Source organism: Temnothorax americanus, unplaced genomic scaffold, assembly GCF_048541705.1.
Source record: "Temnothorax americanus isolate GAGA-0224 unplaced genomic scaffold, ASM4854170v1 Scaffold203, whole genome shotgun sequence".
NCBI lineage: Eukaryota > Metazoa > Arthropoda > Insecta > Hymenoptera > Formicidae > Temnothorax > Temnothorax americanus.
In genome coordinates this window covers 63,215-78,750 of record NW_027509343.1, presented here as the reverse complement: position 1 = coordinate 78,750, position 15,536 = coordinate 63,215, and the positions used below count along the sequence as shown (strand labels likewise).

General features: G+C 42.5%; 2 protein-coding genes across 3 annotated transcripts; both read left to right on the top strand.

Moving 5' to 3' along the window:
* The first annotated feature begins 309 nt into the window (after positions 1–309).
* Positions 310–3,681, top strand: LOC143897593 (aldo-keto reductase 1B-like). Its single transcript, XM_077406403.1, has 6 exons — positions 310–656; positions 877–1,034; positions 2,381–2,548; positions 2,731–2,847; positions 3,151–3,345; positions 3,544–3,681. Exons 1-6 carry the CDS (start codon positions 653–655, stop codon positions 3,664–3,666), a joined length of 765 nt encoding a protein of 254 aa, XP_077262529.1. The 5' UTR covers positions 310–652; the 3' UTR covers positions 3,667–3,681.
* Positions 3,682–5,246: 1,565 nt separating this feature from the next.
* On the top strand, positions 5,247–9,758 carry LOC143897596 (uncharacterized). 2 transcript variants are annotated; one of them, XM_077406406.1, is made up of 5 exons: positions 5,248–7,201; positions 7,775–7,890; positions 8,202–8,425; positions 8,691–8,850; positions 8,937–9,758. In XM_077406406.1, exons 3-5 carry the CDS (start codon positions 8,225–8,227, stop codon positions 9,080–9,082), a joined length of 507 nt encoding a protein of 168 aa, XP_077262532.1. In that variant the 5' UTR covers positions 5,248–7,201; positions 7,775–7,890; positions 8,202–8,224; the 3' UTR covers positions 9,083–9,758. The 2 variants fall into 2 exon arrangements, with proteins under 2 accessions (XP_077262531.1, XP_077262532.1); XM_077406405.1 differs by having other exon boundaries at positions 5,247–7,890.
* The last annotated feature ends 5,778 nt before the right edge of the window (positions 9,759–15,536 follow it).

Below are 15,536 nucleotides of genomic sequence, written 5' to 3'. Positions count from 1 at the left end.
TTTCCGATTTGCAATTAAAATAAATATCGTGCGATGAATGTTGTACCCAATTATAACCTCAAATAAAGTTGTGCACGTTGCTAGTAACGTTGTCTAAAAATTTGCGTGAAAGATGATATATAATTATATTAACATATTACATTATTTTTAGACGTAGCTGTGATGAGAGGATTAGATGGTGACTTAATTTTGGGAGATATAGGTCAAGGATTGCCATTTAAAGCTGGTAAAACTATACATTGATTTATATTAATTTATATTAATTTAAATTTTTTTATATTTATATTAATTTAAAAAATGTGGTATGATGTTTCTCAGCTTCGAATTTGAGCAATTTCCGGCCAGCAGTTTTATGACGCTAGCTGAAAACGTACACGTACATATTTTATTGATTTTCTTATCAATGTAGTTGTACATATCTCCCTCCATCTCTCTCTCACACACAAAGATGTTACTATAAATACTATATATGCATATACGCGAGACGCTACCGTAGTTCTTCGGTGTTTCTATATGTGTCACATGTGCATTCAGTTGCTATTTATTCGACGACCCTACTGGTGACGATTGCGTTCCGAGATAGAAAAGAATCAGTTTAATTACTCAGTGCTTTTATTTTCAGCGGGGAACACATACTTTTGCATAACGCATAATGCGTAAGCATAAAGAAAATTGATTGGTCTATTTTCTTATGCACATGTGTATGGATCAATCAATTTTCTTATGCTTACGCATTATGCGTTATGCAGAAGTGTGTGCTCTCCGCTTAATCTCGTAACACACACAGATCGTACACGTATTGCGTCATTGCGTGTTTATCGATACCGTCGTGACGACGTTACCCGGATTCTGTGATAATCAAGAACTCTGTTGCAGAGAGCTGGTCGCTTCTTCTGACGGCTTTGCCATATACTCTTCCTGTTTGCACCTATCTATCTGCGATAACAATGGCTAGTATCCCGACCCCGACCATCCCGACAATTACATTCTCGGATGGATACAAAATGCCGATGTTGGGCCTCGGAACTTACAATGTAAGTATAGGTGTTATGTTTCATAACATGCGGTAGAAGTGTGTATACACACGCACGCGCGCACACACACCACACACACACACACACACACACACACACACACACACACACACACACACACACACACACACACACACACACACACCACACACACACACACACAGCACACACACACACACACACACACACCACACACACACACACACACACACACACACCACACACACACACACACACACACACACCACACACACACACACCACACACACACACACACACACACACACACACACACACACACACACACCACACACACACACAAACAAACTCAGACACACACACACACACACACACACACACACACACACACACACACACACACACACACACACACACACACACACACACACACACACACACACACACACACACACACACACACACACACACACACACACACACACACACACACACACACACACCAACACACCCACCCACACACACACACCCCCACACACACACACACACACACACACACACACACACACACACACACACACACACACACACACACACACACACACACACACACAAACAAAACAACACACACACACACACACACACACACCCACACACACACACACACACACACACACACACACACACACACACACACACACACACACACCCACACACACACACACACACACACACACACACACACACACACACACACACACACACACACACACACACACACACACACACATCGCCCACACACACACACACATCGCCCACACACACACACACATCGCCCACACACACACACACATCCCCCACACACACACACACCACACACACACACACACACACAACACACACACACACACACACACACGCATAACTACACACACACACATACACACAGACGCACACACACAAAAACACACACACACACACCCCCCCCACACACACACACCGCCCACACACACACACACACACACACACACACACACACACACACACACACACACACACACACACACACACACACACACACACACACACACACACACACACACACACACACACACACACACACACACACACACACACACACACACACACACACATATATATATATGAGTTACATCATCATCCATCATCATGGATTGTGCTATTCGCGCGTTTCGTTTGAATCTGCATCAATCCTACTTATAACATAAGTAACGACAATTATAACGACAATTTTTATTTAATATTTTTACCAGGGGCTTTATTTTTGTTCGCCAAACTTGCTTTACTGAATTATATTTTCTTCTTTTTTATATTTGGGAACAAAACAGTCTCAGATGGGAAATGTGAAAAAAGCTGTTAAAGAGGCAATAGATCTCGGATATCGTCATATTGACACAGCTTTCTTTTATAACAATGAGAAAGAGATTGGGGAAGCAGTCCGTGAAAAAATCAAGGAAGGTAGCGTAACAAGAGAAGATCTGTTTATTACCACAAAGGTGAGATCAATAAATGGTTACGTATAAAAATGTATCTAAAATTTTTAATGTTAAAATTTTTAACATTTTAGTCACGTATTAAATTCTAAATAATTAATCCTTTATAAGAGACACAATAATAGTGTACAAATTTAAATTGAACATTTTACCTCGTTTTAATTGTATTATTTGTTCCTTCGTAGCTATGGAATAATGTTCACAAAGAGGAACTTGTTGTCCCGGCCTGCAAACAATCGTTGGCAAATCTCGGTTTAGAGTATGTGGATCTCTATTTAATTCACTGGCCATTCGCTTTCAAGGTAAGCATTAACATCAATATGAAACTGAGATTTTGTTTTTTATGGCTATACAAGCAATTCAAGAAATTGCGCAGCAACGGTTTGGCGGTTTCGAGATACATATGTAACTGCACAGCGTTATCTAATAATAAAGATAAAAATTTTTTATAAAAGAAATTAAGGAAAAAAGCTGTTAATCTATATAAAATGGAGTATGCTGTTATCGACGATATGTACAGTAAATTCTTATTCGCGAAGGAACGACTATGAATATCGTCATATGATTTTTCAATTCACAATATTTATCCGGATAATGTCTTCTAGGAGGGTAATGATTTGCTGCCTCGAGACGCTACTGGAAATCTTGTCGAATCGGATGTCGATTACTTGGAAACGTGGAGAGGAATGGAAGAGTGCGTTCGCCAAGGCTTAACTCGCAGCATTGGAATCAGCAACTTCAATTCCGAGCAAATTACCCGTTCACTTAAATCGGCCAAAATCGCACCAGTTAATAATCAAGTATGTAGTACCATCTAAATCCACAATTGTCGTATTTTCGACTTTGCATTTTTGAGAAAATTAATTTATATTTTTTCGATGGTATTCTTGTATATTTTTATAAAGTTTAAAAACTCTATGCTAATAGATATGACCCATATTATATTAATGCATCAAAAAATTAATGACTTAATAATGTCAAGAAAAATTCTGTTATAGATTGAAATTAATATAAACTTAAACCAGGAAAAATTAGTGGATTTTTGCGAGAAACACAATATCACGGTAACTGCTTACTCTCCCTTGGGACAACCTGAAAATTCATCGGGCATGGAAAACTAATTAGATAGTCTCTTAATATTGCAACTTGCAAAAAAATACAAGAAGACGCCGGCGCAAATAGCACTTCGATATATCGTATATAACAAAAAAAGAATTAACAACTTTTTTTTTAATTAAGAGAGATGTATAAGTAGATAAGCTAGGCCGATTCTAGACCACATACCGATGGCGAGGGGCGGTGAGGAGCTGGGGGGAACCGCGGGCGGGGGGGGGAACCGCGTTCTTGGGCGCCGCGGGGTAGGGGAGGGGAACCGCGTTTTTTCATGCGCCGCAGGGGAGGGGAAGGGGGGAACCGCGTTTTTCGGGCGCCGCAGGGAGGGAGAAGGGGGAACCGCGTTTTTTGGGCGCCGTATTTTCCGGCGCCGCGGGGCGAGGGGGTCCGTGTTTTCCGGCGCCGCGGGGCGAGGGGGTCCGCGTTTTCGGACGCCGCGGGGCGACCGCGTTTTCCGGCGCCGCGTGGCGAGGAGGTCCACGTTTTCCGGCGCCGCGGGGCGCGGGGTCCGCGTTTTCCGGCGCCGCGGGGCGACCGCGTTTTCGCCGCGGAGCGAGGCAAGGGGGTTTGCGTTTCGCCGCGCCGCGGAGTCCGCGTGACGTCACACGGCACGCTCCCGCTCGCGTTATCTCTCTATCGTAGATGTTTCTCCCCCGGCCCCCGGTTGCGCGCGTTTTTTCGTTCGCGCGGTCTCTCTCTCCCGTTCGCGCGTTCTTGCTCACGATTGAGTATCTTTTCTTCGCCAACAATATTTAAATGTTCAGATCTTAATATTTAATTTTTAATTATACATTTAAGTAAACAATAAACGAAGGCAGCTTAACAAAAGAGAACGGTAAATGAAAAAGAAATTATTTTTAACCATATTATATGCATTTATTTATCATGTAGCATTATACACAATAGTATCCAAAGCGTAGGCTAATAATTCGCAATCAATAATCGAATTTTTATCGTAAAATTCACGCAAGATTGTAACTGCGTTACATTTATCGGTGATACAATTTTGACGTAAAGTTGTAACAAACTGTTTGAATTTTTCACTTACGCCGTGAACATTTTGACATAGTTGAAAATACACGTTCTCGACGCAATGTTCTAGTTTGAACAGAAAGAGTACAGTTGACGGTTTCATGTACAAGCTGGTGCCGCACAACGTCAATTTTACAATATCTGCGTCACGTATTTTAACAAGCTCCAGATCTCGAAACGTTAGCGATGATGGTGCCGATGACTGCACGAGCCGCTGTATATCTGCACGTTTTTTGATGAATGTCACCCACATTGCATGTGGCAGAATTATCCGATTGCCTCGGTTATCGCCAATAAGTATATCCACAAAGGACATAGGTCCCGCGTTGATTCCAACATCCGAAAATGTATATGCTGTTGACATCAAGGCAAATCTCCTTCCCAAAACATGTGGGGTGTAACGGGGTTTACCAAAACTGAAAAAATACAATTATATGTTTATAAAAGTTTTTTTTGCACAAGTATATATGAAAATTAGCGGTACTTACTCATTGTGCTGTTTTTCGCACGTTCCGTCCTGAATCAGAACGTAGAAGTTCGCACCGTGAGCGTTCATCGTATCTGGAGGCTGTTTGCGACGTACTCGAACCGTATCGAACTCTTGACTGCGCTCTAGAATACTCGTAGATCATTTATACATACCCAAAAGTGCAAATCTTGCAAAAATAGCGCCAATGTACGGCTGCTGCATGGTGACCACCACCACAATCCACATATACGTTAAATGTGATATCTTTGTCAAGAACATTCGTGATGAGATCACCTCATCGGGCATCAAATATGATTTATTTTCAAGAGCATACGTGTCTCGCGATGATTTCATCGAACACGTGCAAAACTGCAAATATTGCAATTTCGGATAAGTCAATGGAGCGTTATTGTTTTTAAGAACATGTCGCGACGTGTCTCGCGATGATTTCATCGAACACGTGCAACGCAACATCTTCACGACGCGCACACTGACCTACCGTTCTGTCCGACGCGCGATAAACCACCCGGCAAGCGGCAGGACAAGCTCCTCGCAACATTATACGATAAGAAACGTTATGTAATACATTATCGCAACCTGCAGCAGTGTACTCGTCACGGTCTCCGTATATCAAAAATTCACCGTATACTGAAATTCGCGCAATTTCCATGGCTTCGCGATTATATAGAACTTAATACAAAATTTAGGACATTGGCCAAGAATGATTTCGAAAAAAATTTATACAAATTGATGAACAATGCAGTGTTTGGCAAAACCATGGAGAATGTGCGCAATCACGTTGACGTGCGCCTCGTGACTCATTGGGAGGGTAGATACGGCGCGGAGGCAATGATTGCGAAACCAAATTTTCATAGCCGAAGCGTCTTTTCGGAGAATTCAGTAGCAATAGAAATGCGAAAACTTGAGGTGAAGTTCGACAAACCAATCTATGTGGGTATGTGCATCCTCGATATATCCAAGACATGTTTGTACGAATTTCATCACGAGTACATGTTACCGTTGTATCGCGACAAGTGTAAAGTCAAGTACACCGATATTATTGTCTGATCTTGCATGATCGCGTAATCGAATACTGTCCGTTGTCGAACGTAGTGCTCAAAATCATGTAAATTGCAATATCAGCAGATATTGCAATATAAGAAACACTGATGTACCGCGATAAGATACAGATTGCTCCATCGTTTCGACATGATTGTACCGACGTTTATCGATCTGCAAGGATTTACCGTCGGGATGAAACTTGTCGTGAAAGAGGTGGCGGTTCTGAGAAACGGTACCGTTTTGGCACATTACATTTTTACGTGTCCCATGCCATGAAATCCGACAAATCATGCGCTTCCTGGTTGATTGCGAATCACCCCAGCAAACACAGATTGTATCTACAATATAACGTAGAAGTAACAAGTAATATAACGGATTGTTATGCCCGAGCAATATAGAGATTACCTAACATTGTTTCATATTTATAAAATGACAAATTATATATCCATTATATTTCTGCGTTATTAACTGGTGACAACATAATAACAGCAATATAACTGTGACGTTTATATGTTTTATTGCAATGTCATGTAACGTTACTTTAATATTATATAATATAATGGTATTAATAATTATTTACATGTTTTTATAACTGCCAGTGCTGTGTTTGTGAAAAAATCGTGGAAAATTGAAATTAAAAGAAGAATTTGTGCAACTAATGTGATATAAAGGTAATTGTACATTGTTTAAATTTTATCTATTTACAAATTGATCATTATTATATATATATTTATTAATTAGGTTGTAAATAATAACAATATTACACAATCGAGAACAATCGATAAGAAAAGGAAAGAAATTTTAATTTTTGTAATGATGATGCGACCATCAATATGTGAGTTTTTATGATTGTCATGAGATACGGGCCCAAACAATATGTATATGCGCCATAAACGTACGATTTCCCGCGGTTTGCCGGCGGCGGCCATTTCCTCTCGGATTCCGCGTCATGCAGCGTCTTCGAGCCATATTCATCAAAGGTAATCCTTCATTTCTAACAACAACATTTCTTGAAAACATTGAAAATACGTAACGTTATAAAGAAAAAGTAATACTCGTGTATATAGTTTTAATCACATTTTTCTACTTATTGCAAGAATTGTATATGAAGACTGAAGTATAGGTTATGGTTTACGGCAAATACTGCAAACATAATTAATTCTCCCTCGGATCCCGTGTTAGGGCTCGGGCATTTCGTAGCACGGTAGGTCGTGCACACAGAGCGGTTCCGTCGCGACAGACCGTGCACACGAGCGGTTTCGACCGCGCGGGACAAACCGCTCATGATGTGCACGGTCTGTCGCGGCGGAACCGCGCGGTCGAAACCGCTCATGTGTGGTCTACCGCGCGGTCTAAATGTGCACGGTCTCGGGTCTACCGCGCGGCGAAACCGCGCGGTCCAAGCTGTTTATGTGCCCGAGGTCTATGCATGTCTTCGACTTAACGTTCCATTACTACAAGATAATGATCCTTTATTTCTAACAAAATTATATATATGTATAAACGTTATAAAAAAATAATACTTATTGTGTATATTTTTCTACTTATTGCAGTTATCGTACATAAAGACTGAAGTAAATTATATTACTTCACTGCAAATATTATTCTCTTTTGGATCCCGAGTTGTGCTGCAGCCTCTTAGAGCCAACGTTTTTATTTATCTGCAAAGGTAATCCTTTATTTCCATCGACAAAAGGACACGTTAGGGGTGTCAAATTTAGGCCCAATTTCACAATTGTCGGTTAACTTTTAATCTTAGATTAACTCGCACTCTTTGTCTCCTTCTAACATTCTCCTTAGAAAGAGACGAAGAGTGAGTTAATTTAAGATCTTATGGCCTTACGGTTATGACTAAAATTTTGTTACGTGCAATGGTTTTTATTAATAAAGTAGTAACAGCATGCATTATTTACATGTTATCTATACGATACATTATTACTTAGGTATAGTATATACAATATATTTTTCGTTGCATTGTAGATTACCTGAAAGATATAAAAGAAATGCAATCAAAGTTTAATGTAATGTTTGAAGACGTAAAACAACGGATAACCGATTTAGAAGAAGGTTTGAGAATCCGCGCCCCTGTTTCAATAAAGCGTAACGATAGTCTTATCGCAGAAATTTTACCATTAAAAACGGTTGAAGCCATACGAGACTTTGATTCACTTTTGCGCGATACTGAAGCAGCAGTTACACAATTTGTAAGTATTGACTTCTATATAAATTTTTCTACGCGTATAATATATATAGAAATATTATTAAATTGTCTAAGATCCAAGCTTCGCTCTTTCTTTTGTCTATTGATTGTTATCTTAACGGTCTTAATATGTATTAATTGTGAATTTTTCTATATTTTTCTATTTTTCTCTATTACTCTAATACCGGTACTATAAATAGTTCGGATCTATTTCTTTAGTGTATTGTTATTGTACTAGAGGAATGTTTTCTAATTGTTTATTTTTTTAGAGAGATTTTCTGTTAAGGATAGGAGGGAATAATCCTGGAGACAATGTTCATCGCATTCTCCCCAAAATCTTCACAAACGAGTGTGCGATGAACTGCTCCTGGAAAGGCATTCGCCAAAATTTTAAAGTTTCCGACTTGTATTCCATTAAAATTATGAGAAGTATGTTGTACTCATTATGTTATTAAACACGCATCTGTTAATCAAATTTAAAATTGTTTTGCTAACTCCATATTATCTTTTTTCAGGAGAAATGACTTTACAACACGCAACTTTGACAGAGGCTGACTTTGATAACATAGTGGCGGAATGGCTACGTTTCGCGAAACAAAGAAAGCAGAGAGGAGAGAAAGAAAAACACATCGAACAGAGACAAACTATAGTGACTTCTTAAGTTAAGTCTAATAAATAACTTCTTCTAAGAAGCAAAGGTTATTATTTAATTTTTAATTTTTCTATCTTAATTGTCATTTTTAGTTTTTATTCGATAATATTGTCAGATTTTATTTTTTTATCAAGAGACACGGTAGTGTCTCGCGCCAAGTACTAAGGTTCTAAAAAAGCAGCGCCAAGTTTTTTACAAGAAAAATTTATTTATTTTATTTTAATTAAATATTTTTTTATTTTATAATTTAATAATTTTATTTAAAAATTAATAAAGCTACTACCACCTAGGTTAGAATAGATTTTATTTATTTTTGAATAAAATTAATGATACTACCACTTGGGTTTTTTTTCGAGGTAACAACCACGCGTGTACTTGGCGCCCTTTTTTTACCTTTTTTGAAATACATATATACATGTATAAGTAAAGTTAAAAAATGTATTTTGATTGAAACAAACAGTTTTTATAACAAAATATGTAACTCAATTTTATAATTAATAATATATGTCTGTTCCACGAGATTTACATAATATATATAATAATATATGATATATAAATATATATAATAATAAACATAAAAAACCTTATATGCAATTATTGTTGTTTATTACTTAATTTAGAGCAATATAGATATATATATAATTTTATTAATTTTAATTGTTGCATATTTGTTACAAATGTGAATATCATAAGTATCAAATTGCTTTTTTTAAACTAATTTTAAGCAAAACTAAATCAAATTTTGATTAGTTTTGCATGTAATTAATTACTTATCTTAATATTTATGTATGTATAAATATCAAATTCTGTAATTAATTACATGTATAACTAATCAATAAATTTTATTTAGTTTTGCTTAAAATTAATTTAAAACACGCAATTTGATATTTATGATATTTACATTTATAACAAATATGTAACAATGACATTTTTTATTTTTTATTTAATATATAATTATTCAGTAACAAGAAATTAACAGTTACATAACACAATTATATAATTTATATTACAGTTATATAACTTTTTATTAAATTTACATACATGTTACATAACCATTTGGTAACATCCTTAAACATTATATTACATGTTATCTATGCTTTACATTAACGTTATATTACTGCAATACACATGAGTGGGAAATTACCACTAACGTGTACATAACCTGATACAATCGTGTTATATTGCGTGTTACACCATGTGGGACCATGGACTACGATGGGAGGATGGAAACATGCCGTACAGTATGACGAAACATCTAATTACATCGGCCATACTTGGAGAGAGCAACGAGACGTCGACTCTTGTGTACGTCAAGGGATGCCAGAAACGAGAATGGCTGGTGGATCTGCTTGAGAATAAAGCGAGAAAAAATCTAAAAGTTGAGACTTTGGATGCAGATTATGAAGATATCGAATCTTTACATAATCTAGATGTTACTAATACTGTAAGATGCGAAACACATGTTAAGAATTGCGAGTTGCAAAATGTATTAAAAATATTTAACTGGTGGTCGCGACACCAGAAAAATTGTGATTTTTTGAAATAAACTATATATGTATATATAAACGTTTTATTTTCTTTTCCCACATACTTTGTAGTATAATATAGATGTTTTAGCTGTTCAAGAGCTGTTTTTAGTTGTTTAAAAGACGTTTGATAACGGTTCAATAGCAATTATACAGATCGCTGTTATACTGATTGCTGTTATACTGATAACTGTTTTGTTTGATAGCTGTTTGAAAGTTGTTTTTAGTTGTTTAAAAGAAGTTTGATAGCGGTTCAATAGCAGTTATACAGATCGCAGTAATACAGATCGCTGTTATACAGATATCTGTTTTAGTTGTTTGATAGCTGTTCAAGAGCTGTTTGATAGCTGTTTTTAGCTGTTTGATAGCTGTTTTACAGATCAAATCACTGAAAATCAATGGCGCGATATCGTTTTCGAGAATATGTCTCGCGGTGACATCATTGCACACGTGCAAAACTGCACATCGCAGATTTTTCGGAAGGCGCAATTTTATGGATGCTGAGATGAAATTAGATATGATAAAAAACGATGTGACAATTGTGAGATGTAGAAGGATGAATATGAATGTACGCTCAGTAGTCGAGGACTAAAAGTAAGAGTCGGTTGGCATACTTGATAGTGCGGTTTATACAACAATTGGTTCGCCATCTTAAGAGCTGTATATCAAAGCCCACCGATATGAGCGAGTACGCAAAACTTTGCAAACCAGTGTTCTATCCTGAAGGGAAACCGATCGTGAAAATCAACGATCCGTTCGTGAGGAATGGGGATCCGCGGACCGTCGATGTAACGAGATATCATATCCGTCGGGAAATCGGAATCGCCGATCTCCGATCGCATCGGAAGTTTCTCGAATTTTATGAATGTCGTGAAATACTAATGTGGCGGGATTTTGATGATCATGAAATGTTTAAAAGAGACATTGTATGAAGCGAAGAGAGAGGCCGCATATATATGCGTTTGTAGATTTTTTCCTGGGAAGCATCCGTCGCGAAATCGGAATCGCAGATCGCCAATCAAACTGGATGTTTCTCTATTATCAAATATATTGGAAAAGAATAGAAGACGGTCGAGAAGACGGTAGAGAATATAACGTCTAATTGATTTAGACGCGTTAGTGCAACACCGCGGTTTCATCATTAAAGTAAAAAATGGATTTCGAAGAATTGCAGTTTGAAGGACATGATATGGAAGTTGAAGCAAACGATGAAGAAATGGAAGTGTCTGGAGAAATATTTTAAGTGTATATTTTCTAAAATTAAGAAACCTATACTGCTAAGAGATTAACAATAAGTGTAACAATAAGTGTAACAATAAGTGTAACAATAAAAAGACAATCAATGTTGTGTCACACACAGTGCGGAAAGTGACTCAAGAGCCGGGGGTTTTAGGTTGCAATCAAGCGGTGGTATGCAATTTTTCTATTTGTAGTTTTTGTATAATTTCTGAACGAGAACGCGAACGGGGGAGAGAGAGACCGCGCGAATGAGAAGACGCGCGCGAACGGGGGCCGGGAGCGAGCGAGAACGTGTGTGTGTGTGTGTGTGCGTGCGGGCGTGCGTGCGTGCGTGCGTGCGGGCGTGCGTGCGTGCGGGCGTGCGTGCGTGCGGGCGTGCGTGCGGGGGTGGGTGCGTGCGTGCGTACGGGAGTGCGTGGGTGCGGGCGTGCGTGCGGGCGGGCGTGCGTGCGTGCGGGCGTGCGTGCGTGCGGGCGTGCGTGCGTGCGGGCGTGCGTGCGTGCGGGCGTGCGTGCGTGCGTGCGTGCGTGCGTGCGTGCGTGCGTGCGTGCGTGCGTGCGTGCGTGCGTGCGTGCGTGCGTGCGTGCGTGCGTGCGTGCGTGCGTGCGTGCGTGCGTGCGTGCGTGCGTGCGTGCGTGCGTGCGTGCGTGCGTGCGTGCGTGCGTGCGTGCGTGCGTGCGTGCGTGCGTGCGTGCGTGCGTGCGTGCGTGCGTGCGTGCGTGCGTGCGTGCGTGCGTGCGTGCGTGCGTGCGTGCGTGCGTGCGTGCGTGCGTGCGCGCGTGGGTGCGTGCGTGCGTGCGTGCGTGCGTGCGTGCGTGCGTGCGTGCGTGCGTGCGTGCGTGCGTGCGTGCGTGCGTGCGTGCGTGCGTGCGTGCGTGCGTGCGTGCGTGCGTGCGTGCGTGCGTGCGTGCGTGCGTGCGTGCGTGCGTGCGTGCGTGCGTGCGTGCGTGCGTGCGTGCGTGCGTGCGTGCGTGCGTGCGTGCGTGCGTGCGTGCGTGCGTGCGTGCGTGCGTGCGTGCGTGCGTGCGTGCGTGCGTGCGTGCGTGCGTGCGTGCGTGCGTGCGTGCGTGCGTGCGTGCGTGCGTGCGTGCGTGCGTGCGTGCGTGCGTGCGTGCGTGCGTGCGTGTGTGCGTGCGTGCGTGCGTGCGTGCGTGCGTGCGTGCGTGCGTGCGTGCGTGCGTGCGTGCGTGCGTGCGTGCGTGCGTGCGTGCGTGCGTGCGTGCGTGCGTGCGTGCGTGCGTGCGTGCGTGCGTGCGTGCGTGCGTGCGTGCGTGCGTGCGTGCGTGCGTGCGTGCGTGCGTGCGTGCGTGCGTGCGTGCGTGCGTGCGTGCGTGCGTGCGTGCGTGCGTGCGTGCGTGCGTGCGTGCGTGCGTGCGTGCGTGCGTGCGGGCGGGCGGGCGGGGGGGGGTGCTGGCGGTCGGGCGGGTGGGCGTGTGTGTGCGCGTGCGTGCGTGCGGGCGTGCGTGCGTGCGTGCGTGCGGGCGTGCGTGCGTGCGGGCGTGCGGGCGGGCGTGCGTGCGTGCGGGCGGGCGGGCGGGCGTGCGTGCGTGCGTGCGTGCGTGCGTGCGTGCGTGCGTGCGTGCGTGCGTGCGTGCGTGCGTGCGTGCGTGCGTGCGTGCGTGCGTGCGTGTGTGTGTGTGTGACGGTGAATAATGCGGCTTATGATTAAGTATAGGATAAATTAGGATAAGTTTATATATTTAAAGCGATTAGAATTAAGTATAGAATAAGTATAGAATAAGTAATATGTACATTTGTAAAAAGTCTCTCTCTCGAATAATGCGGCTTATGATTAGGTATAGGATAAAAGGTTTCTCTCTATTTCTCTCTCTAGCAGCGCCAAGTTTTTTGACAAGAAAAATTTATGTCATTTAATAAAATATTTTTATTTTTTGTACTGTTACCTCTGTAATTCTTTGCGATGCGATTAAATTTTTTAAAATACATATATAAACTTTGTATTTAAATACCTTGTATTCTCTTGTTGGGTTTAAATATTTTAATAAAATATTTGTATTTTGTACTGTTACCTCTGTGTAATTCTTCATGATTCAATCTTTTATTCTAATTGAAGAAAAGCAGTGGTAATATTATACCTCGAAAAAACCTAAGTAACAAGTGATAGACGTAATCTTTGTATCTCGAAAAATACACTGAGAGAAAAAATTGTTAATCCCAAGTGTTTCGTGCGCGACCGAGGTACCCTCGGGACACGAAGTATGCCGGGACCACCCTGTCCAGGGCGCGGGGCAAGAACCAAGGAGGTAGCGAAAAGAGGGTTCATAAAACGCTCGCCGGGTTTTCTGACAAACACACTTTATTGCACATAGAGTACTTCTCGCATTCACGCACCCGAGCACCCAGAGCATTCGCGGGATGGCGGGACGGAAATCTTGAGTCGCTCCTTCTGTCTGCGTGGCTCGCGAAACGGAAATCTTGTAGAACGGTAGATGACCGCCCTCGCGTCCGGAGATCTTGCTCGCGGTCAACGGATATCTTGGCGCGAAGCAGACGAGCGACCGCGGTCACGAGGTGCGAGATGCTCAGGCTTTCCCTTGGTCTCGGGTACGCGATAGTGAGTTCGCTTTTTACACAATCACTATACGCTTTACATTCACGATGATGGTCCGTGTTCACGAACGGCGCGGCACGTCAAGATGGCCGCGAGAGAGGGGTCGATATCGGGATCGAGCTCCCTACGCTGAGTTATTGAGAAGTGCTCGCTTGCACTTACGCTCGGTTATCACAACACTTGTTGCAATCACGATACCCGGGCTGACTTCAAGTGACGGTCTCGTTCGCCGTCTGTACGGTCTTTTAGATGAGGATCACGGTACCGCACGCGGTGATCACGTGATCTGTTTATGCTCGTGGCCCACTCGATTGCGGGCGACAACTCGTCAATCTCGTCTGACGAGAGATATTGCGCGACGACTAAGGCCGCTCGCGACAACACTTGTACGCTCGAAACTCCCTCGCACAGGGCGTCTCGCGTTCCCCAGTACCGAACTCCTCGCAGTCGGAAAACGGCTCACTCTTCGCGGCACGAGCGAAAGAGCGATTCGAGATGTTTCACGCGGCGATCTCACGGATGCGGCTCGCGATGAAACTTGATTACGGACTTCACGCACTGGCGGTCGAGACCACTCCCGATAGGCACAATGTCGCGAACGCCCGGCTCGATGTGTCTCTTGTCGCGGCAGAGAACAGAAGAGAGCGCGCATCGATATCGATTATCCTTCGTCCCGATAGGAGACCCTCGGCGGGGGTATGGGCCTCACGAAGGGCGAATCACATCGATCCGCGATGTAACGCGTTGCGCGGTATACATATTTCGGAATACGCGTGCGCGTTTTGCAATCGCGCTGTCGAAACGGTAGCGCGATACTCGGGTGATCTCGGATAAGGTCGAGTCAAGCCCGAGGGTTGTTTGTGCTTGCGCCAGGGGCGATTACTTTCGCGACAGCGCCCTGCCACCTGATTTTACCTTAATCCTTAACATACCGCCCGCCTCGAAGCTTTAGTTTCGAAATTTTCTGACTTCGAATGTGACGAAGTTCGAGGAGGTCGATATGTGAACGCACGAAATCTTATGAGCTAATCGAACGCAACTTACATACTATCGCAGAACTTTATTTACAAGACTTAAGCAATAAGGGTAACAAGAATATCACGAACCGCCCGCCGTGGCAGACAGT

Excerpts from the sequence above, each read along its gene's own strand:
- LOC143897593 (XM_077406403.1), top strand. Across the intron at positions 1,035-2,380 it reads TGGGCCTCGGAACTTACAAT|TCTCAGATGGGAAATGTGAA; the intron begins GTAAGTATAGGT and ends GGAACAAAACAG. Across the intron at positions 2,848-3,150 it reads ACTGGCCATTCGCTTTCAAG|GAGGGTAATGATTTGCTGCC; the intron begins GTAAGCATTAAC and ends AATGTCTTCTAG.
- LOC143897596 (XM_077406405.1), top strand. The coding sequence starts at position 8,225 with ATGCAATCAAAGTTTAATGTAATGTTTGAAGACGTAAAACAACGGATA. Across the intron at positions 8,426-8,690 it reads AAGCAGCAGTTACACAATTT|AGAGATTTTCTGTTAAGGAT; the intron begins GTAAGTATTGAC and ends TTATTTTTTTAG. Across the intron at positions 8,851-8,936 it reads TTCCATTAAAATTATGAGAA|GAGAAATGACTTTACAACAC; the intron begins GTATGTTGTACT and ends ATCTTTTTTCAG.